This window comes from Lontra canadensis, unplaced genomic scaffold, assembly GCF_010015895.1.
Source record: "Lontra canadensis isolate GAN:19392208 unplaced genomic scaffold, GSC_riverotter_1.0 scaffold280, whole genome shotgun sequence".
NCBI lineage: Eukaryota > Metazoa > Chordata > Mammalia > Carnivora > Mustelidae > Lontra > Lontra canadensis.
The window spans coordinates 130832-154684 of record NW_022631274.1 but is presented as its reverse complement, the minus strand read 5'-3'; the positions used below and the strand labels follow the sequence as shown (position 1 = coordinate 154684).

Here is a 23853-nt window from a genome sequence, read left to right as displayed (position 1 = left end):
ACCTTCATGGCCCTTGTGTCCTTTGGCTTCTCTCTTCTGTCTTCACTCATCCTTGCCCCTGTGATACTTTTCTCTCTCCCTCTTAGCATTCCCTTCATCAGTATTCTTTTTCAAGGACTTCCCTCTACCCCAACCCCTGCCATTTTTCTAAGCTTTTTTCTTCCAAAACCAACTTTTTAAAAAAAGATTTTATTTATTTATTTGACAGAGGGAGACACAGTGAGAGAGGGAACACAAACAAGGGGAGTGGGAGAGAGAGAAGCAGGCTTCCCGCTAGGCAGGGACCCCAATGTGGGGCTCAGTCCCAGGACCCAGGGATTATGACCTGAGCCCAAGGCAGACACTTAATGACTAGGCCAGCCAGATGCCCCCAAAACCAACTTTTATAGTGGTCTGCATACCTTGCTGGGTTTACAAATACACTGCAGATGAAACTGAGCACAACTACAATGACACAACCAAGCCCAGAACCACTGAAGTGGGGGGAATGGCTCGAATCAGTGACGTTTAATATCTTCTTGTGCACATTTCACTGATGCTACCAGTGAAATGTTCTGCCCTAATGAGAATGGCACAACTGTTTCCCTCCTCGTTGGACAGATTTTGTCATTCTCTGTTATAGTCGATGGGTGTGCATGGCACCATCCAGTAGCTTTCAATAGAGCACAGCTCATACTTTAATATCAAAGTACTATTCATATTAAAGACTCACATCCAGGGAGGCAAGAGCCACTGATTTAAAACCTTTAGTATATGAAAGAAAACCACTGACAAAAATCATTGGTCTCCGATCTATTTTTCTTTAGTTAAATGGTATGGCAAATATTTCTTTCCTAAGATGTTGGATTTAAAGTTTCCTGTGGCTCAGCCGGTGAACATGTGACTCTTGATCTTGGGGTTGTAATTTTGAGCCCCACGTTAGGTATAGAGATTACTTCAAATAAAATCTTCAAAAAAATAAAAATAGGGGTACCTGCATGGGCCCATTTGGTTGAGCATCAGAGTCTTGATTTCGACTCAGTTCATGATCTCAGGGTCATGGGATCAAGTCCCATGTTGGGCTCTGCACTCAGCACAGCTTCACTTGTCCCCGCCCCTCCAATAAATAAATAAAATATTAAAAAAAATCAAGTTCCCTATGACCTACAACTGTTCATGCAGAGTGCTGCAGTTACAAACATGGATCATCCTCTTTGCCTTTTTTAATTTTTATGTACTGGTTCACCCTGGGCCAGTGATTAAACCTGTTTTGTAATCATTTGTCAAGCACTGAAGGACCTTGAGCTCAATTTTTTTTAACCTTTTTCTGGGACTGCATTATATTTCAGAGTATCAGCATGAAAGAAAACCCCAAATGACAAGCTACCTAAAACTTGGAAGCACACTTGTTTTAAACAACAAAAGCATAGTTTTGTTTTTATTGTTTTGCTTTGGAAAGGAGCAGATGTTTTTATTTTTCTAATATCTAGAATATTCAGCTTGGTCAAGATATACTTAATTTCTCCTTATTTCAAGTTGTTTATTACCAGTCTTTGAATGTCTTAACATTTCCTTCAGTCTGGGGTAAAAAAAAATGTGTGTATTTTGCAGTTAATGAATTCTTCAACTCTGGCCAATTTAAAAAGAAACTGGATTTGATTTCAACTCAGAGGTTTCTGATATTTGCTATTTCTTTATATTCCATTTAAGATTTTGAATTCAATCTGGCTTACCTGCATGGTAGGGGTTTCATGCTGGATTCAGACTCTGGGTTCAAATCCTGGCTTCTCCGCTTACTACCATTCTGTGCCTGTTCCCTAGACAGTTAAAATGGAGACAATTTAAGTGTGGACCTCTTAGATGTGAGTTAAAAATGAGTGAGTTAACACATGTAGAGTATTTACAGTGCCTAGCAGATAAGAAGGTTTCAGTAAGTGGTAGCCATGGCTACTGTTCTGAATTGGCTGCTGGTCTTTTTAATCCAGAAATGCCAAATGGAATGATTGACTTATCCACGACAGGTGTTCTTGGGAAAAATGCAGAGCTTACCTGGGTCACACATACTTGAGTGAGTCATTGGTATGTTGCCATATACACACTTAAGAGCTGAAATAGTTTTTAGTCCCCCCATTGTAGCGAATATATGTTTTAAATCACCCCCCTCCCTTACACTCCGTTTTTCTTTTGGCCACTTGAGATTTCTGAAAATGTCATCAGGCAAGGGACAGTCATCAATTATAGTCTCTTGTCCTTTGCAAGTGACCTCTTACAGCTTAATTAATAGTTTAACTTTTGGCAAGTGATAACACACTTAAATCTGGTTGACTATTATGCGTCTCTGTGGGGGAAGAGAGCTGATAACACTTTGTTGTAACTGTCAGCAGTCCTGGCTTAGGGTGTGCCCCTTAACCTGGGGCCTGGCAACTCCCTTCCCGTGCTCCCTGTAGCTCCTCCTCACAGTCAGTCCTCCCAGAGGAGATTTCGTTAATTTGCCTTCGCTTCCAGTCCATTGAAAATAATTCCGATTATTTCTTGTCGATTTTAAATTTTTTTCTTAGGTACTTTTCCCTTTAATTGTTCTGACTAATCAAAACAGATACAAATATCTAAATATTCTCAAAGTCAATTCTTCCCACCAAATTGACCGTGGTCCGTGGATGTTGAGGTGACTGCATTTCTCTTCACTCTTAAAACTTTTTTTCTCAGACTAGACCAAATCTAATGGATCTATATTGGATGTGACTTTAACACAAATGAGAGTTTATCACATCCTCCAAGTGGGTTTTTTAAACTTACTCACTTCATGGTTTGAACCATTTAAAATGTTTTTTTTTTTAAAGATTTTATTTATTTATTTGACAGAGAGAGAGATCACACGTAAGCAGAGAGGCAGGCAGGGGGCGGGGTAGTGGGGGGGGAAGCAGGCTCCCCGCTGAGCAGGGAGCCCCATGTGGTCTTGATCCCAGGAGCCTGAGATCATGACCTGAGCCGAAGGCAGAGGCTTAACCCTCGGAGCCACCCAGGTGCCCTGGTTTGAACCATATAAACCAGATCGACTGGGTCTAAATGATGGACATGCCTTATGAAAGTAGGCTGTCTAGTGTTCCGGACTCCCTAGGGTGGGTTTTCCTTACTTCTTTCCCCAAATTAACTCTGGAACTTACCAGTTCCCTGTTCTCTTGGGGCATGCTTCTCCTGTTTGTGGCGGTGGACTTCACCTCCTAACACCCTTATCAGGAAAACACTTTCTTGGGGCCATGCCTTCCCAGAGCAGCCTTTTCCCATCTTCTGTAAATCGCCCCAAGAGACCGTGGCGCGCTTCTGGGCGCCCCTTGCTGAGGGAGGCTCGCTTGCACTCAGCAGTTTCCCATCTCGGGCTGGGCCAGCACTCAGTTACCCGCCGAGCCGCTTTGCTCGCCAGGGTGCAGCTCTGCGACAAGGTAGGGAGGAGTCATCCAGAATTGGAAGCCTGTATTCTGTACCTGTTCTTTGTCCACACGGACGTAGTCGACCGAACCAGAGACTGACATCAGGCACTGCCTTCGTGTCCCATCCACTCCCTGCCTCTTCCTCCGCTTTTTCTATGCTCACGTGCGTAGAAAATGCTCATTCTGGGGAACTTGCCCAAGTGGTCTGCCATTTTCCCAGTGGTCAACGACAGAACACAGACCTCGAATCTGGCCACCTCTAGCATGAATTGCCATTATTTCTCCTAATGCTCCAGCCGCTCCAGTTTCTCCTGGCCCTTCCGACCCAGTTGCCGTTGTTCGCTCTGGCTCTTCGGTTCCGGCTGCTGGCACTTCCTCAGGTATTGGTGCTCAGGCTTCTGCTCACTCCCCAGCCTCCTGACTCAGACGTGCTGGGGGAGATTGACCACCACTGCTGGATGCGGATCTGGCGCTTCTTTTGATTGTTCTCAGAAATTATCTACACAAGGGGCTTGGTCGTCCAGCTTGGGGTCTTCTCTTTAGCTTTTGGTCTCTCTTCCTGCAAATCTAATTCTGCCATCTTAGCTTCTTTAATGAGTTTTCTAATTGTTTCGTTCTTAATTCAATTAATTTTGAGCATTCGTGAATTGTTTGGTAGTATATCCACCACTGACCATTTTTCTCCTTGGCAGTTGTACTAATTTGTTCCATGTATTCTAATTGCCTTAAACTCTTGAGCTGTAAAAACAAAGTGAATCTGCCAGCCTTCTGTGATCACGGAGTAACGGCAGGAGAGGGACTACGGAAACCATCTAGTCCAACTGCCTTATTTTATATTCAGGAAATCTAAGCCACAAGGGGTTAAATGACTTGGCTTGAGTCACGTAGCTTGTTGGTGGCAAAATCAGAAGACCTAGAACTTGGCTCTCCTTATCTCACGTCCAGTTTCTTGATTCATTTTGGTGAGGGGTTGATTCTGTGGATTCTGCTGTGGATACTTGCAAGCTCTCAAGTGAGTAGTAAAGTGCCCAGTTATGTAAGTGGGCTTTGTCCAGGAGCAGTTAAGTCCCAGAGTCACTGGGACTTGAGAGCCATTTGGTCATCAGTTTGCCTGTCATTTGGTTTTTAAAGAAATGACTGGAACAAACTGCATATCCTAAAGTTTGTGCCCTAGAAAAGAGCTTCTCAAGTTTTAGTATATAATACTGAATAACTTGGGATGCTTATAGCAGAAGTAGAAAGACTCAGGCCTTCCTTGCCTAGACCTGCAGCCGGAATCGTGCAAGGTAGGGCTTGGAATGTGTGATTTCAAATTTTTCCAGGAGTTTCTGGTGTGCTTTTTGGGTAAGGATCACTGCTGTGGAATCTAACAGTGCTTCTTAAAAGATGGGCACCTATTTAAAAGGTGTGTTTCTGGGCTCCCTCCCTGGACCTACTTTTCTAGAATTTCAGGGAATGGGGTCCATCTTTAAGCTCCTTAGTGATTATTTACATTAAAATACAGAAAAGTCCTGATCTAGGAGGCCTTGAGTCATTAAACAGCCCAGAACAACGACTTTCAGGTCTTTTGTTCATGTTCCTTGATGAGAAATATATTTTACATCATGATTCATCAAATTCCTATAACTAAAAAGTTTCACATACTTACAGAGTTCAGCAAACTCTGTTATTTTCCATTCTAATCCACCCTATTTCTTTTTTAAGAGTAGATAGTCAAAACACACCCAGTTGATTTTTAACCCCCAGCCTGTTGTCACTCGAAACATGGAGAATTGAGATGTGTTTGTTAATTCTGTCACAGACTCAAAACTTCTCTGTTGAATTCCTCTCCTTTTCCCCATTACTTCTGTTAACATCTGCTGGGGTTGCCTGTGAGGAAAGTCTACTTTTTTTGCAGTCATGCCATATGGCCCCTCTGTGAAAAGCAGACTGCCTTGGTGCCCTTGACAGGGGAGTTCTTGCCAACTCCATGCAGCTGCTGCTAATGGCTTACATCAATCACAGCGCAAGGAATAGAAAGCACAACCCTAGTTAAATAAAGTGAAAAATGTTTTAAAAAATAATTCTTTTGTTCACGGAACCAGTAGTGAAACAGTAGCTTAGTTCAGATGCTGTTTGATTCTAGACTTGGACCATATGACCTGAATTCCCTGCAAGTCTTCTGGGATGGCTTCCGCTGGAGCCAGTTCAGCTCTCTCTTGGTGGGGGCAGCAGGCCCAGCCACACACTGCCTAGTGGTGCTGAGGAGAGGGGCTCTGGAAGACTGAGCACAAATCTCCGTAGGGCTGATTGGACCACACACTGTCTACCGAACCAGTCACTGGGATGGGGACATGCTTGATCCTGGAGCTGGGGGTAGGGTCGAATCCCTGGCAAACCACATGGACTGAGACTGAGGGAGGGACAATTTCCTGAAGAGAATTTGAGATACTGTTCCCAGGAGCAAGAGAAATACAGGCAGCAAATGCAGATGTGGGCTACAGACCACGGATTCCCCTGGCGTCCCTCTCTGCCTCCTCTTTCCTCAGCTGTGACGAGCCTTTTCTTGCCTCTTCTCACACCTGCAGAAACCACTTTTTTTTTAAAGATTTTATTTATTTATTTGAGAGAGACAGCATGAAGGGGGTGGGAGGGGGGAGGAAGCAGATGGAGAGGGAGAAGTGGATTCCCCACTGAGCAGGGAGCCTGATGTCAGGCCTGATCCCAGGATCCCGGGACCACAGCCCAAGCCAAAGGCAGACGCCCAACCGACTGAGCCACCCAGGTGCTCCAGAAACCAGTCTCTTGTCTTGAAATAGGCACTGTCAAAATAAGCTCAGGCAGCCCTCAGGGGAAATGACTAAGTAATTACAAAGAACTGATAAAAATTCACTACCGAAAAGAACTGTTTTTACATGAGTAGAAAGGAATAGTCGAAAGGGTGAACCAAACTATGCGATTAAGTGGCCAGCATTCACATGTGTAAGTGGCCAAGCCTATTTTATCTTTCCTGGTGCCCTTTAAATAAACTATGGGCCTGAGGCTTTTCAGGAGGCATCTGAGCACAGTCACTGCCTAAAAATACCAACTGACCGCTAATAGATTAAAAGTGATAGAAGTTAAGTGCAAAACTTAAATCTGACAAACAGAACTCCGCTGACCTATCGGTTACCTTCCACAGTTGCTTTATGTACTGTGTGATACCTTCTCTTTCTCAGGCCTTCTGTCAGGAAGCAGAACAGAAAATATTTTCACTAGAGGATCAGAAAGTGGACGCTACTTACTAGTGTAAATAATGTTGATCTTCCAAAATAGATTTTTTATGATCCAGCATGGAACAAGAATGGCGACCTTTAAATAATTCAACAATTCTGGCTTCTAGCCTGCTTTTGAAATGGAGGAGTTTAATGTACAGAAGCATTTCATACATGGGAGACTGAATCTTACTTTTTCCTTCAATAAATAGTACCAGGTTCTGTGCTTTGTCACAAATTGCTCCCAAGTTTTATAAGGTACCTGCTTTTACCTAGTACAGTCATCCTGACCTGTGTCTTACAGCCCTGGCAACTGGCCTGTGGAGCATGAAGATTTTCTCTGTACTCATGTATTCTTAGAAACTTCTTATCCAAAACATTTTTTCATGGTTTTTTTTTTTCCTATAAAAACGATACCAAATGAGTGCCCTCAGGTTTGTATTGTTCTCCTAACTTGGTCTGTAATTTGGCATAAAAGCTTTAAATTCTTCCTCATAAATTTATTCTTTTTTCTAACAATATGCCCATTCATTTCTAATTTTCTAATTTCAATCCTTTGAAAGCTCAGCATTTTAATTGCTTATGGAAACTAATCAGTCTCCTGTCCTTGACAGTGATTTCAGTAAGATCTGATTTTTTAAATGAAGTTTTTCATATATGTTGTTATATTTTGGTCTATAGTGTGGCTTGACCTAAGAACCCAGTCTACCGTTGAGAATCTTAGTAAAAGAATTCCAGGAAATAATAACTTTGTCAAGGTAAGAGATCGCTTCAAAAGTATACTGTAAGAATGCTTATTCTTAAAAAAGATTTAGAGATTTCACCTGAAATACTAATTGGGCCTTACATCCTGTTGCACACTAGTTATTTGATACGTTATGCTATTCTCTGCAGACAGTTAAGGACAACGAAAGTATTTACCTTTCTGTCTTCTTGCCCTGTGGTGGATTAGATGATTCGTATTCTGAGGTTGATAGTCTGGAGGGGATTATAAAGTGTCCCAGTGGCTTAAACCATACTCCCTCTTGTTTTCTAGAAAATTCTGGATGCTTTTGAGTTTTTAGGCATCGGGATTCAGGGAGAGAAAAGTCACTCCAACACCTCACGGAACTCCTTCCAGTTTTTTCATATGAAGGAGGCTGATAGAAAGTGCATAAATTTCAGTCCATAATTAGAGCTCTCGAATTAAATTAAGGGAGAGAGAATTTTTGAAACAGGCAAGGTATTTTTCTTATGAAGGTCAGGGCCCACTTCTCCTACCATCCAAAAGAAGTTCTGGTTTTTTGGCATATCTTCATATTTGTCAGTCGGACTCTTAAAACAGTGGTTCTTGGTTCTGAAACTAGGGTTCAAATCCCATTAATTGTAGCAGTTTAACAAATCATTCCCTACCCTCACCCCCTGAATAACTATCAAGCTAGTCCTAAATATACCCCTACCCATTTCCTATTCTGTTCCTCATTGTCACCCTGCCCAACCCTCACCCCCCCAGCTGCACTTTGCTGCAAGTGATGCATGTTTTTCTCTTCAGTGCTCTTTTTTTTACAATTTTTAAATTATTTTTATTAACATATAATGTATTATTTGCCCAAGGGGTACAGGTCTGTGAATTGTCAGGTTTACACACTACACAGCACTCACCATATCACAAACCCTCCCCAAAGTCCATAACCCAACAACCCTCTCCATCCCACCCCCCACTTCAGTACCATTTTAGGCAACTTTTAAACTTGGTGCCTAAATCATTAAAACGAGATATTATCAACTGCCTCACTGTTGACTTTGTGGGATGACCCTTGGTCCTTCAAATCAAAGAGGAATAATCTCATAACTTACTTCTCTCCTCACTTTTGAGTACCCGTCTTACTTTTTTTCTAGGAAAGCTAGAAAACATGAGTTAAGAGTCATAACTTAGAGGGTGCATTGAAGTATTGGTCTGGTCTGAATTTTCTTATCAAACATACCCATAGCAGATAAGAAGGAAAAAGGTATCACTTACTGTAATTAGGGGATAAATCAGGAAACTTAAGGATTGGGGGAGGCGAAAGATAGTTGCATTATTTTGATGTATGTATCTTCCTAACCACTTTCATCAGCTCTTATAAATATATTTGATATTTAATGTACTAACAAAAACAAGAGTTGGATCTGATCTGTTCTCGAGGAAGACTGATAAGCCCATATGTATTTTATACTTAGCATTTATCCTTTATTCAGTACACCCTCCCTTTGTTTAATGTAATCGCTGAGTTTTTAGACAACTACTTTGTTAATACAGAGCAACTCAGTGTTGCTTTCTTCTGGCATGTCCTTGAGCTCTACTTTATTCTCCACTTGTGTTATTTGAATATGTGCGTTTGTGTATATATATATATTTTTTTTACACATACAAGTGTATTGTTTGTTATATGTGTTTTAAAACCTAAATTTTTCTGGTTACCATTTAATATACTCTGATTTTTAATAGTTTAAATTTTCACTTTCATGAAATACAAAATGAAAAGGCAGAATTTCAGACTAGGTTCTGCACGTAATAACACAAAAGCTAACATCTACTTGCTCACCATCTAGATTATAGGTTGTTGTGTCATTTAATTTTCTCTTTACCTTGCAGCGTGGATACTCTTTGAACTGCAAACATATCACGCTGATTTTTATTCATGAACATGCTTTTCTGTGCCATGAGATAGGAAAATTATTTTTATCCATATTACCATGGGACTGACTTTAGGGCCATTGAATATTTTGCTATTGGTTGGGGTTTTTGGTTTGGTGTTTTATTTCAATTTGCTGGGTGAATTTCATGACTGTGTTTAGTCCAAGACAGGCCTTCCACTTAGCACTTACTTCAGTGCGGTGAAACTTCGTTGGCTCCTTGACAATGTGAGAAAAGTTCAAAGGGCTGTTGAAGAAGATAGAGCTCTTTTTGGGACCATTGATTCATGGCTTATTTGGGTACGTTTAAATATAATGTTATGTATGGAGAAAGTTTTTGAGAATTTTTTTAGATGGTCTTCTATTTTCTACTAAGAGTTCAAACTTTTTAAAAAAGATTTTATTTATTTCTTTGAGAGAGAGAGCGAGCGTGTGTGTGTGTGTGTGTGTGTGTATGCATGAGCTGGGAGAGGGGCAGAGGGCAAGAGAAAGAGAATATTAAGCAGGCTCCATGCCCAGCTTGGAGCTGATGTGCGTTCTCATGACCCTGAGATCATGACCTGAGCCAAAATCAAAGTTTGTCTTTTAACCAATTGAGCCACCAGGCATCTCGAGTTGAAACTTGTTAGCTGGCAAAATTATTAAGAAAAGCCACTTGAGAGAGAGCAGAACATTTCAGCCTCCATTTAGGAGGCATTTTTGCAAAAAGAAAGTAGAAGAGGTTGTAGGGGGCTGAGGGAAGGGGGGAATGATTACTAATAGATACAGAGTATACCTTTGTGTTGCTGGAAATATCTTGGAACTAGATAGAGGTGTGGGTGCACAACATCATGAATGTGCTAAATGCCACTGAGTTGTCTGCTTTGAACTGATTAATGGTTAATCTAATGTGAATTTTTCCTCAAAAATTTTTAAATAGATGCTTTGGAAAAGGCATTTTTGCCTACATCTTCCTTACTTTTCTTGCTTTATTGCCATAAAAATGGAGGGTGATTACCAAAACCACATCTCATATTTATTATCTTTAGAAAAGGTAATTTAGGTAATTAATTAGTAATTCATAATTTAGGTAGTCTTTTTCTTCTTGCCTATCATACGCTCTTTTCCAGTGGTCATTTTTTTTTAAAGATTTTATTTATTTATTTGACAGACAGAGATCATAAGTAGACAGAGAGGCCGGCAGAGAGAGAGGAGGAAGCAGGCTCCCGGCTGAGCAGAGAGCCCCTTGTGGGGCTCTATCCCAGGACCATGGGATCATGACCTGAGCCGAAGGCAGAGGCTTTAACCCACTGAGCCACCCAGGCGCCCTCCAGTGGTCATTTCTTAAAGGAAGTAACTATTTAACATAATAGAACACCTCTGTGACTATCATCGGCTTTGAGCATTCCGCAGCTGTCTCTTTTTAAGCCATAATATGAAAAAATCTTAATGGAATTTTGAAGTATAATCTTTTTGCCTAAGCTGAACACAGATGAGTAGAAACTAACATTTTAGACATTTCCCAGAGTTATCTCAAAAGTACATGTTCTCTCTCCCCCTTTCTCTTTGTTTGTTCTTTTGTTATTTTTATTATGGGCATTTTCAGCTATACCCAAGAGAGGGAATAGTGTAATGAACCTGTGCAACAGTGTACCAGCTACGGCAATCAGCTATGGCCAGTCTTGTTTCAGCTACACTCACACACTTTTTTCCCCACAGAGAAGTTTAAAGCAAATCCCCACACATACCATTTCATTTGTAATTACTTTAGTAAGTATGTGATTATCTTTTCAACATTCAGGAGAGCTTCAGAGGAATATTGTCCCCGTTCTCACTTGCCAGATCCACAGAGCAGATCTTCTAGAACCAGCACTAGGAAGAAGTGCATTCCCCAGCCCTCCCTGTGCTTGGCCAGGCCACGCTGGGGTTGGTGCTCTCTTGGCCCGCAGTTTTCATACCTGTCACATTGAAATACTTCTCACAGTAGTTCTGACAGTCAGTTGTTTGAAACCAGAGTAAGGCAGGGTGGGGCCCCTGTGAGCTGAGGGATTAGCTGCGGGTTGGGGGCGTAGGTGCTGAGATGCCTTATCTTTTTTTTTCTTTCTTTTTTTTTTCCTGAGATTCCTTTTCTGCTCTGTTGTTCCTTTCTTACCTCTTACTGCACCCACACAAAAGAAAGCAGCAGTGCTGGGGGGTATTAACACAGGAGATTTTAAAACTCTGCTTTCAGGATACATACTTGGGTAGGCACAACCCAGTGAGAATTGTTATTCCAAAAAACAAAATCACAAACAGAGGAACAGCAGCACAGAGTTCTATAAGATCCTGAAGAGGCAGACATGCTGATATATTTCATTTTGCCAAATGTGGTAAGACTGCCTTTTCCAAAGATAACAGATGAAAACAAAACTGATGTTTTTTCGGTTTAGCTAACAATTTACTAGAACGCTGTTGTCTAATATGGTAGCCACTTAAGCACGTGTGGCTACTGAACACTTCAAATATGGGAAAGCACTGCTTCCTAGCCATATAAAATATTAAATATCAAATAATCGATATGTTCAGTGAGTGTAAAATATATACTATGCTTAATTAGGTGAAATGTTGGGGCGCCTGGCTGGCTCAGTCCGTAGAACATGCCACTCTTGATCTAGGGGTTGTGAGTTCAAGCCCCATGTTGGATGTAGAGATTAATTAAAATAATAAAATAAAATAAAATAATATAAAATAGGGGTGCCTAGGTGGTTCAGAGGGTTAAGCGTCTACCTTTAGCTCAGGTCCTGATCCTGGGGTTCTGGGATCAAGCCCCACATCTGGCTTCCTGCTCGGCAGGAAGCCTGCTTTCCCTCTCCCACTCCCACTGCCCGTGTTCCTGTCCCTGCTGTCTGTCTGTCTCTCTCACATAAATAAATAAGATCTTTTAAAAAATAATAAAATAAATACATACATAGGTAAGTTGTCTCAGTAATAATTTTTCATATTAAAAGGGTGTTTTGGGGGTGGTGCCTGGTCTCCTCAGCCACTGGAGCATGCAACTATTGATTTCAGGGTTGTAATTTCATATTGGTTGTAAATTCGTATTCTCAAGTACTCTCTGCCCCATATTGAGTAATTTTGAAAAAACTTTTAAAAATAAAATCTTAAATAAATAAAAGGGTACTTTGGCTATATTGAGCTAAATAAAACATATAGTATTATTAAAATTAATTTTACCTTTATATTTTTAAATGTAGCTATTAGAAAATTTAAAATTATGTATGTAGCTAGCATTGTATTTCTATTGGACACTGCTGAAAACTAGAAAATTAAATGATTGACATATTCTGTTCTCCTACTTCATGCACTCTGCTACTGATTATGGCCCTTGACAGCATGTAAATTAAATTGCAAATTAGGGGTGCCTCAGTTGGTTGAGCATGTGACTTTTGATACTGGCTCAGGTCACAATCCCAGGGTCCTGATTTGGAGCTCTGCATTGGACTCTGTGCTCAGTGGGCAGTCTGCTTGAGGATTCTCTCCCTCTCCCTCTCCCTCTGCCCCTCTTCCTGCTCACATGCCCTCTCTCTCTCTCAACTAAATCTGAATATTTTAAAATCTTTTTAAAAATAAAAATAAATAAATAGCAAATTAGTACAAATCTAACCTGTGCTTTTATTCTGTCTAGAGTTTGACAGGAGGGGCCAATGGAGGTGTCCACTGTACAGATGTAACAAATGCAAGTAGGACAATGCTTTTCAACATTCACTCTCTGGAATGGGATAAAGAGCTCTGCGAGTGAGTTGTGTTTTGCCCTAAAAAGCATTTCCCATTACTATTTATAACCTAAATCTTACTATTTTCTTATGTTGGTGGAGCAACAAACTTTGTCGATATCTCAACTACAAATATACAAGTCTATACTGTGTATTCAAAAAAGAGACTATTGTTGAATATATAGCAAACAAGCCAAATTTATTATCTTGTTTAGGAAGTTAGGTTTCTTTCGAAAAGTCTTTTGTAAGAAAAAAAAATACTTTGTTTTCTGCGTGCTTCTTATTTTTTATCGGCTTGTATAAAGATAGAATGATAAATACCCAAACATACATCTATGTTCTGCTGGCTTATTATTTAACTCCATGCTCAAATACGTCCATCTTTAATAACTATTTACATTTTGTCCTTTAAAAACATATAAATATTTCTAGATATTTATTTAAAATAGTGTTATATAACCAGTCTTATCATACTGTTTTTCAGATTTTTTGAAATTCCGATGAAGATTCTTCCAAATGTCCGGAGTTCTTCTGAGATCTATGGCCTAATGGTAACAACAAAAAAAATTAATTCCATTTAAAAAAAAAAAAAGCTCTACTATTCAGAATTCAAGTCAGTTGTGTGACATTTTCTAGTTTGAGAGTTGTGACTTTTCTGTAAGTGTGGTAGTATATAATTTAAGAATTTAGTGCTGCTTAAATAGTTCTATAACTTAAAAATTTTAGAATCCTTTTTACCAGTTGGTTTTATATTTCATAAACTTTAATTGGCCGTTCTTTAAGTATTCTACTTTCAAAGTATTAATGGAATAATTAACTACAGAGGGTGGCATGGGAATGTTTGAGCCTGTTTATTCTTTTAGTTGAAATAACTTTAGTAGTTTGTGCTTACAATTTAGAGGAAGGACTCTTCACATTTTAGTGTTCTTTCTCCTATTGTATGTCTTTTCATGGCCAGACCACGTTTTTATATTAGATTTTTTGTCAGCCTGAGCAAAACTTTAGCAAAGAAACTGAAAACAAAGAGTCTGTTTCTGATTTGTGATTGCTAATTAAACTGGTTTCCATAAGGGACATTTTACTGTTGCCTTCACTAAAACTGGGAGAAAAAGTACTTTCAGCAAAAAGTGTGCTTAGCGTCATTGAGTATCTCTGATTACACGTCAGGGATGAAAACCTCCAGGAGGATTTGAACTGGTATTTGAGCACAAAAATCTAGAATTTACGATAAAATTTAAAAATATGTCTAAGGTCAGCTACCAGAAAAATACATTGTTTAGACATTTCACAGATAATAGAAACTGTACTTATAGAGTTAATAATAATAGAGTTGATTACTAAGTGCTCTGGATAAAGCTTGAGCAGAGTTCGTAAATATTTCTTTTATAAAAAAGCCTTGTAAAACTTCATGGAAGTTTCTAAGAGAAGCACGGCTCAACTGCAGTAAAAGTGCTTAGATGACTTAATAGCTGTCTACAGACTGTGTGGGGTCAGAGAAAAAAACTTACCCTTGAGAAACAGTTTTAGAGAATGGTTGGAAAAGCATTTACTGGCCTAGTCTTTTTCTTGCATTTAAAATATTGTGCTTCTGTCCTCCTTTTTCCCCTTGCTGACTATAGAAAATCTCTCATAGTCTGGTGAGTAGGTTGCCCACCAATTATGCTACCCATTCATTTGGAAAAGATAACAGTGCATTTCCGTTTAGTTTTAGACAAGAAGAAGTCCATTTACTACTAAGCAGATTTATCTAGAATATCCATGAGCCTCCAAATTGCTATAAGCTCTAGACAAGCTCCAGGTTTTCTTCAAACTCAGTCATGTCTGTTTGTTTTTAAATTTCCCATAACACTGAAAGTGGTGTTTCAAAGTAAAAGACTAAGCTAGTTTCTTGGAATGAGAAATTCTGATACTCCCCATGACAAAGTACAGTTGTGATGTGCTTTGGGCTTTGGCGTTAACAGGGAAATTAGATGTGGTTTTTAAATGTCCTAAATGCCTGTTGTAAGTGATACTTGACCAGCCTTTCAGACTAGTTAGTTGGAAATGCACTGTCACTTTTTCTGCATGCTTCACCAGAGGATGTTCCCAGGAATCCTCCAGAAACCCCCTCCCTCCCTGTGAAGGAAAAGGAGCGCTTTATGTGCTGGAATGCACATGAATAGATCCCGCTGGTAGTTTGATAATACCTCCATAGTGTCAGCAAAGCCTTCTCGTATTTAAATGTATGAAGATAGACAGCCTCTCGGTTTCCTACGGGTTCACTTTCAGTTCCTTATGAAGTGTGCCCTTCGCTTATTAATCCAGGTTCAGGTTTCCTAAGAGTATATCCAGTAAATAAAAAGAGAGGTCTTGAATTAAACGGAAGGCATGAAAGAAATAAAATAATATCTACCATCTAGAAGATGTTTTCTATTTTGTACAGGGTTTCCACATATATGCTAATTGCTTCCTTATCGTACCTATGTGAGGCAGCTTCTGTTCTTCTGGATAGGGAATCTGAAGCTCCTAGAGGCTCACCAGTGGGAGACCAAGGGGGCAGTCCATAGAAAGCTTTTTTTTGGCCCTGTTCCTAGTACATCACACTACTTCGTGGATCACGTTCCTTCCCCCTAATTCCTTAATACCAGTAGAAATTCCTTTGTATTAGAATTTTTTTAAAAAATGAAGTTTGGTAAAATACACAGCCACTTAAATCTCATTTTTCTCCCTGGTATGCTAGTCATATTTGATCTAAATAAAAACCATTATGTGTGACCTAAATTAACTCTTGCTTATCTAAATTTGAAAAATGATGTCGGCTATGAACAAATAATACCCAAGACCCAAATGCTCTTGGGTTTCTTACTTCTCTTAAAAGCAGTTTGGTTAAGGAAGGATACTTGGTAAAATACAACCTTCCAAAATGAGGCTGTTCCATGCCAGTTTGATAGCTATTCATATGTTTGTTTTAAAGGATGTGTTCGTTTTCCTTATTAATGGCAATGATAACAAAGAGCTATCAGACCTAGGCATTCATGTTACCTAGACTCCATTTTATATATTAAGAAACTGAGGCATAGAGAGGTTTCAGCAGCCTGCTCAGGGACTTAACACTAACTAACCAAGAGTAGACCCCTTGTCTTCTGATTCCCAGCCCAGTGTTTAATGTCCATTCACCAATACCATGTGTTGTCTTGTCATTCTAGAAATATGTCTCGTATCTGTCATTGAACCACATATGTAGTTGAAACACTTGCTTTGTCTTGTCTGCCCACATGCTCTGGCATGTTGCTGTTTGTGTTCATTCCTGTTGCAGTTGTGTTAGTAGAGATAATAGTTTGTGGTTACTCATAATCCTTTTTTAAAATTTTATTAGAAAGCTGGGGCCTTGGAAGGTGTGCCAATATCTGGGGTAAGTTTCCTCTCCCTGCTACTTCCCCAACCCTACCTGCTTTCGTGTGAGGGGGTTTCTTCCTCTATCTTAATCAGTCTGCCCCTTCTGAAACTATGGAAAAAAGGTGAAAGCAGCAGAATTGGCTGATTCTTGTTCTTAGGTGCCACAGTGTGGGCCACTGAGAACATTTTGACCAAATTCTAACTCTTCCTTCCCATACCTAGTATCTTGTAGGGGATATTAGGAAATGGGGAAATGGCCAAATGGAATCAATGCAGAAATCAAGACATTTCATTCCTTGATAAAAGAAGGAAAGGAAAAATAAATCCTATGGCTGTTCTAAAGGGGAAAGTAATGATACTGTCTTAGTGTTCTTTATTGTCATTGATGCTTTCAGTGTTTGGGGGACCAGTCTGCTGCATTGGTGGGACAAATGTGCTTCCAGGATGGTCAAGCCAAAAATACGTGAGTTGAAGAAACAGACCCAAAAACCAGTACTGTTTTGTTTGTTTGTTTGTCCCTTTGGTCCTTTGAATGAGGAAAAGCTGTTGAAGTTCATCCAGGCTAAAAATCAATAGCTTAGGAGTTCTAGTAAGTTCTTTGCCATTTAGTTTTCCTTCTCTTCTTCGAATAAAATACATTATGCCATATGGAAACACACTGCTGAGGCTTGAAAAGATCTTCATTCAATACATTTTTCCATCCAGAAACTAAATTTTGGTTTAAAGTGTTAATGGTTTTGGTGGGGTGGGGATGGGGAGTGGAGGAGGGCAGAGCAGACAGGAGGAAGAGCCATGATTTAAACTATGTTTCAGGGGCGCCTGGCTGGCTCAGTCTGTACAACATGTGACTCATAATCTCAGGGTTGTGAGTTCAAGCCCCAGGTTGGGGGTAGAGAATACTTTAATAAATGTTTGGGGCACCTGGGTGGCTCAGGTGGTTAAGCGTCTGTCTTCAGCTCAAGTCATGATCCCAGGGTCCTGGAATCGAGCCCCACATCAGGCTCCCTGCTCAGTGTGGGGAGGCGGGAGATGGTCTTTTCTCCCCCTGCCTCTGGCCCTCAACGGCCACCGCCCTTGCCCAGCTCATGCTCTCTCTTGCTGGCTCTCTCTCTCTCTCTCTCTCAAATAAATAAAATCTTTAATTTTTTTTTAATTTAAAGAAAAAATTTCAAAATGAACTATATTTCTCCACATACACTGTTCCTGCCCTAGTCTTTCTCACTAAATTGTAAAGGTATATTTTTGTGGGATTTTCCATGTTGTTTTCCTGGCATTGTGCTTTCTCCTCATTACCTAGAGTTTTTCCTTCTAAAAGAAGTAGAAGGAGGGGCACCTGGGTGGCTCAGTGGGTTAAGGCCTCTGCCTTAGGCTCAGGTCATTATCCCAGAGTCCTGGAATCAAGCCCCACATCGGGCTCTCTGCTCAGCAGGGAGCCTGCTTCCTCCTCTCTTTCTGCCTGCCTCTCTGCCTACTTGTGACCTCTGTCAAATAAATAAATAAAATCTTTAAAAAAAAGAAAAAAGAAGTAGAAGGAATGATGGAAGTAGAGGTTTGGTGAATTTGTTTCCTAATCTTATCTCCTTACTACTCCTTCATGGGGAATCTGAACAAGCCCCATATCTAAAAGATAAGATTTCTTGCATTTTTCAGATAAGAAAACCTGTTCAGAGTAGTTAAGCTAGTAAGTGAAATAAGTGGTCTTTGCCCCCAGATCCATCTGATTCCACTTAGCTGGGGCTCTGAACCTCTCTCGTATTACTGTACTCTGTGTAGGAGAGACGCACATTAACCCAGCAGGAGACTATCTACATTTATTTTTTTCTAGAGGATTTCCTAATTATGTCATCAATGTTTACCGCAGTGGTTAAATTCTTCTTTTGTGAATAATGGAATATCTAACCTTTTTAATGAATTGCTCTTGTGGTCTGGCATGCTCAGCGGTCTTCATGTGACAGTGTGACATCATCCATGTGAGGTTTGGTGGGGGAGGAGGGGAGATAGGTAAAGTCTTGCAGATCAAGGTATCCTGAGGTTATGACTGAGAGAGCCTGAACAAGCGTGAGCGTAGGTCTGGGAACATGCTCTTTCTTCTGGCTTCTAGGCAGCTGCACCAGGAGTCAACAGACATACTAGAAAACTAGGCTCTTAACTCTCCGCCCTTTTTCCTTTGCCAGTCACGCTAGTGCTAGTAAATCAGAGCGTCTCTGTCCTCTGTCAAGTACCTAGCATGGTGTAGAGCACATGGGACGTTCCCTATAAAATTGTTGGCTTTTCCTCCTCTTTTGACTCCCTTCCTGCGGAAGTGTTATCACACAAGTCCTGAAGGGTTAGTCTAAGCCAGGGAGGGCTTATGGAGGACCTGCACAGCCACTGTGCATTGTATTTTTTGGAGTCTGAGTAGAGACCAGATGGGAGTTGTAAAATGAATGAGAGAGAAGCGATCGTCAAAATGAAGTCCAAAGAGGTTGCAGAGGGTGGGGCTGAGAACTGGCTCAGTCTCTTCAAACCTCAGCAGGGAGCACAGGACAGGTAGCTCAGAATTCACTGGAAAGCCCATCTCTGTTTTAGTGCGGAGGAACGGATTACGGGTGATTCTCATTTTTCTTTCTGCTTTTCTGTATTTTCTGATTTTTCTTGAATGAATGTGGATTATTTGAACATTTAATTTTGCTTTTAAGGACAAGAACCTAAGATAGATGACCTCTCTCCCCAGAGGCATTAAGTATTCTAAAGGAAGCCTTGTCCCTCATGGCTTTGGCTGGGGCCATTCACCCTCGTCCTGTGGGCAAGCTGTGGCTCGTTCCTCCATCAGGGATAGTGGGCAGCCTTCGCCGTCACAGAGGTTAGAAAAGTCAGACATCCTTCTGGGATGCTCAAACACAGCACCGTCTTGAGAAGGGATAGGCAGGCCATATAAATGCTGAAAGCTCCATGTATGTTTGATGTCTGGGAAGAAAAAAATCATAAAATTTCAGAGGACAATAATTGCCTGTGTACTGCTTTGCAGATTGTGGCCTATAGGTAGCAAGAGTCTCTTCATACATTGATAATGCTCATTAATTACACGTGAAGTATACTCACTTAAGAATTCACTTTTATTAAATGCCTTGAGCCTCTGTGTCAGTTTGATACTTTCAGACTTAACATACTGTTGTTCGGTGTGCAGGGTGTTAATATGGGGGCTTCTCCTTTAAAAATGTGAAATAGGTAATTAACTTTTTAAGGCATGAAACAGATAATCATTTTTAAGAATATTTATTAAAGGAGATTAACTTAGCATTCATAGCTTTTCCAGCATTGTGGAAATAAAAGGGTATTGTGATTTGTGTGTTTTCCTTCATAAATGTATTATTACCCATACATAATCTTAGTTGACTGGTGTCTTTAAAAATGTAGATATTCGTTAATCACATGCTCCCTGAATGTGTTGGCTGTTTGTCTACAGGCAAAGAATATATTTGAGTGAAAAGAGGTAGACCGTCTTGGGTTACTTCTTATTCACAACAGTGGTGCCTGGAAGAATGTTCGCTAGAAAAAAAAAATGCCCTTCGTTTCTATTTGCTTCACACCCACATGATGGGGCCTGCTGACTTAGTGCTTACTAGTGGTGGCTTCTGCTGTGATCCTTCTGCCTGGCCCTGAACTGAGTGCTCCCTGATCTCCCACCTGCTGGAATATCAAATTACACAGCAGCAAGGCTCATAGGGCGGGATCTCAAGCCTTGGCAGAATAGTTTGTAGAGCGCCAAGGGTGACAGTCACAGCCAGCTCCATGGAAAACTGTTTCCCTGTGACCCTTACTGGTATCACTTTGGATTACTTCTCTTCCTGGCACACGTCAAAACTACTCACTCATGTCCAAATGCCAGACTTGTTGCAGAGTCCAAAGCTTATACTTACATGGCTGCAGTAAAATAAATTCACTTCTTCCATGGCAGCCATGTTCCATTCTCACTCTGACCCTCCCACCTGTTAGAATGGCCTACCCTGCAGAGAGAATGGGAAAGTGAGGCCTTTAGTAGCTTTCCTCTCTATGCCACTCTGGCTGAGGTCCATCTCCACTTTCCCGCATTCTGGTCCTAGCCTCCCCCCTCCAGGGCAGAAGATAGCAGAAGATAGCAGTTCATGACTGTACTAATAACAGAGCTAAGCAGCCAGCCCCATGGGTGAAATGCTTCATTCCACGTGGGTTAGAAGCAATGTCACTGGGACTGGGATGTAGACTTTGTTGTCATTTGGTGATATTCTATACACATAGCCCTAGATTGTGACTAGGCACTAAATACTATGCTTGCATTTTTCCATTAGGATTGCAGTAAGTACATTTTCTTCTAGACTTAGTCTTTAAAATGTTATTCCAAAAGGAATACGTAATGCTTGTAAACTTTTGGAAATTGTCTAAAACTTTAAGATAATGACTTATTGTATGTCAGTTTAAATGATTTGTATTATTGATGTTTCATGATTTATTTTTAATAACCTTGTCACGCTGTTCCTTCTTCCCCCAACTATAGGTATGGAACAGGCTGTTTCTTACTATGTAATACAGGCCGCAAGGTTGGTTTTGAAAGTCTTCTCTAACTTCATATAAATAATGCTTGAGTATAATTTGCTATTAGGTTACTTATTCTGCAGATTTTATTTAATCTTTATTAGGGTTTAATTTAGAGCTCAATAAAAATGATGAAAATCACTAAATTTAAGTGGCTCTAGTAAGAACTATTTTAGGTTCTTTGAAATTTTTATGTGTGTTTTTGATTGTTGGTGGGATATCTATACTAAGGCCATGTCAGATTCTTAATGCAAATCTAATTTGGAACAAGGAATAAACATTTTGTACTGTTTAAATGTGTTGTTCTTAATACTGGTAATTTTGACTCTTTTAAATTGTTACATATTTATTGAATTATTTTTGTACTTAGGTCATCTTAGCTTTAAAAAATACTATTCTGCTATCTTTTTATTTTCCTGGCTACTGAAGTATTTTTCTCCTTCCTACAGTGTGTGTTTTCTGAGCATGGCCTTCTGACCACAGTGGCTTATAAGCTTGGCAGAGACAAACCAGTGTATTATGCCTTGGAAGTAAGTAGTTTTCGATCAATATGGGTAGTATGGCAAACATTCAAAGCCAGTGAAAATCATGATGCTTTCTAACACCTCTTCTGGTTAATCTTAATATATAGGACTAAAAAATTCAGTTTTTTTTTTTCTTGGCATTTGGTTGAGTGGAAGGAACCTGGAATTGAGCTGGGGACAGGACTCCCAGGAGATCTTGAGTATTTGGGCTCCTTGGTTCTTTTACTAGTCCCTTGTGGTACCTTGTAGCTGCTTGACTTGCTCTCCAAGTATTTCTGTTAGCTGGAAAATTCTGTGTTTTATAACTACAGTGCCCCAGTGTTCCAAAGAGAACCACTGGGTGCAAAACCAGAGGAACTCTCTTCACGTGTCTCCCCATAAAAATAGGCTTTGTGTCCAATTTTGATTTGGAAAAGAAAGTGAGGAGATTTATGCCATGTTTCAGTAGAAGTATTTGTTTCAAACACATTTGTAAATTCTAGTAGGAATAGATCAGTCTAAGTCTGTAGGAAATGTTGAATTTATATTGGAGCCATTACTTCTATTGGTAAGGTGAAAGAAGCAGTATTCTTTTTATCAAATCACATATATATTCTTCTTTTAAGATTTTATTTTTAAGTAATCTCTATACCCAGTGTGGGGCTCAAACTCACCCCCAAGTCACATGCTCTACTGACCGAGCCAGCCAGGCACACCCTACAGTCTTTTGTTGTTGTTGCTGAATATAGTGGACACACGATGTTACATTAGATTCAGGAGTACAGCTTAGTGATTTAGCAAGCTTATGCATTTGTGCTTACCACAGCTATAGCTCTCATGTGTCCCAGACGACACTATTACAGTATCATTACCTGCATTCCTTATGCTGTGTCTCTTATTCCTGTGACTTACTGATTGCATAACTGGAAGCCTGTGTCTCCTCCCTCTTCCCCCATTTAGCCCATTCCCCACCCCTCCCCTTAGATACATTTCTCAAAGCCATCTCTTTACCATTCATTTTAAATCATTCCCTTGAAATGTACAAATACACAGTTGATCTGAAGGCTTACTGAGGCTTGTTTCTTAAAGTGTCCGATGATAATTTGGCCACAAGTGTTAGACTTCCGTTGCTAGTTCATAACTAGAATTGAAACCTCTTGACTCCCTTCATTCATTTCACTTGACCCCCCCCCACCCTCCTCTCCTCTGGCAGCCACCCTTCTGGTTCTCTGTATCCATGAGTTTTATTTGATTTTGTTCATTTGTTTTATTTTTTAGGTTCCACATAAAAGTAATACATGGATTTCTCTTTCTCTTTCTTACTTATTTCACATGGCCTAACACCTTCAAGCTTCATCCATGTTGTTGCAAATAGTAAGATTTCAATCTTTCTATGGCTGAGTAGGATTCCTAAATACCTCCATATCTATCCATAGATCTATAGTATGTATATGCATATTCTTAATATTCCTTATATATATTCCTATATATATAAAGCACAGTATTCATTTATATATATAATGTATATGTATATATGTATTATAGATGTATATATGAGTATACACACACACACATACACACATACACCCCCTTTACATAATCCCTATGCATTCATCCATTGATGAATACTCTGTTTGTTTCATATCTTGGTTATTATAAATAATGCTGCAGTAAACATAGGGGTACATACGTCTTTTTGAAATTAGTGTTGTTTTTTTTTATTAGTTGCTCTGCCTAGAGCATGAAGAATTTATTTCCATTTTTTTCTTGCCCCCCCCCCCCCCCCCCACACTCTGCCCCCCCTCCTCCCCCCCCCTCTCTCTGGATAATAGAAGCACTTTAGAAACACTTGGTCATGTAATAATGGTATCCTATCATTTCTCAGAAGTTGAATTCCTATAAGCCCTGTCGTGCTCTGTTTCCCCATGTGGAAAGCGCTTGGTACAGAGCTGGGCACATCAAGTATGGACTATCTGTTAAAAGTTAGCTGTGGCAATTGAGTAAGCTGCTCTCTTTTTTCCTTATACTGGACATAGTCTTTCGGAATTACAGATGCCTTAGACTTGGAAAGAGCCCCTGGATAGGGCTTACCTGGTCTTCACTTCCCTCCCAACATGAAGAGCCTTCTCTTCTTTCCTTCACTGGTAGCCCTCCATCTTCTGTTTGAAGATAGCACCAAAGACTGCTTCTTACCAACCCTGTACCACTGGACCTGGATCAGTTGCCAAGAGCATTCAACTACTACGGGGTGGCTTTTGCTTTTTTGGGTCTTTCTACTCCTGGATAAACTTCTCCAGTGCCCTGATGTCATACGGTTTCTGGATGCTTTCTGGTTCTGGACTGCATTACATGCATTCCAATTTGTCAGAATCTTCCAGAATGGAATAGAATACTCTAC

At 40.2% G+C, this 23853-nt stretch overlaps 1 protein-coding gene across 3 annotated transcripts in view; it reads left to right on the top strand.

The window, feature by feature from the left end:
• The window catches only part of LOC116862623 (glycerol kinase-like), a 72264-nt gene that overhangs the window by 27254 nt on the left and 21157 nt on the right, over nucleotides 1-23853 (top strand). For 2 of the 3 annotated variants that reach the window (XM_032849977.1, XM_032849979.1), the window contains exons 5-13: nucleotides 3704-3787; nucleotides 7322-7398; nucleotides 9458-9595; nucleotides 12939-13048; nucleotides 13511-13577; nucleotides 16382-16417; nucleotides 16797-16864; nucleotides 20915-20957; nucleotides 21402-21482. In XM_032849977.1, coding sequence (XP_032705868.1) covers nucleotides 3704-3787; nucleotides 7322-7398; nucleotides 9458-9595; nucleotides 12939-13048; nucleotides 13511-13577; nucleotides 16382-16417; nucleotides 16797-16864; nucleotides 20915-20957; nucleotides 21402-21482 — 704 coding nt within the window. The remainder of the gene's footprint in view (nucleotides 1-3703; nucleotides 3788-7321; nucleotides 7399-9457; nucleotides 9596-12938; nucleotides 13049-13510; nucleotides 13578-16381; nucleotides 16418-16796; nucleotides 16865-20914; nucleotides 20958-21401; nucleotides 21483-23853) is intronic. The other variant, XM_032849978.1, reaches the window with a different exon arrangement.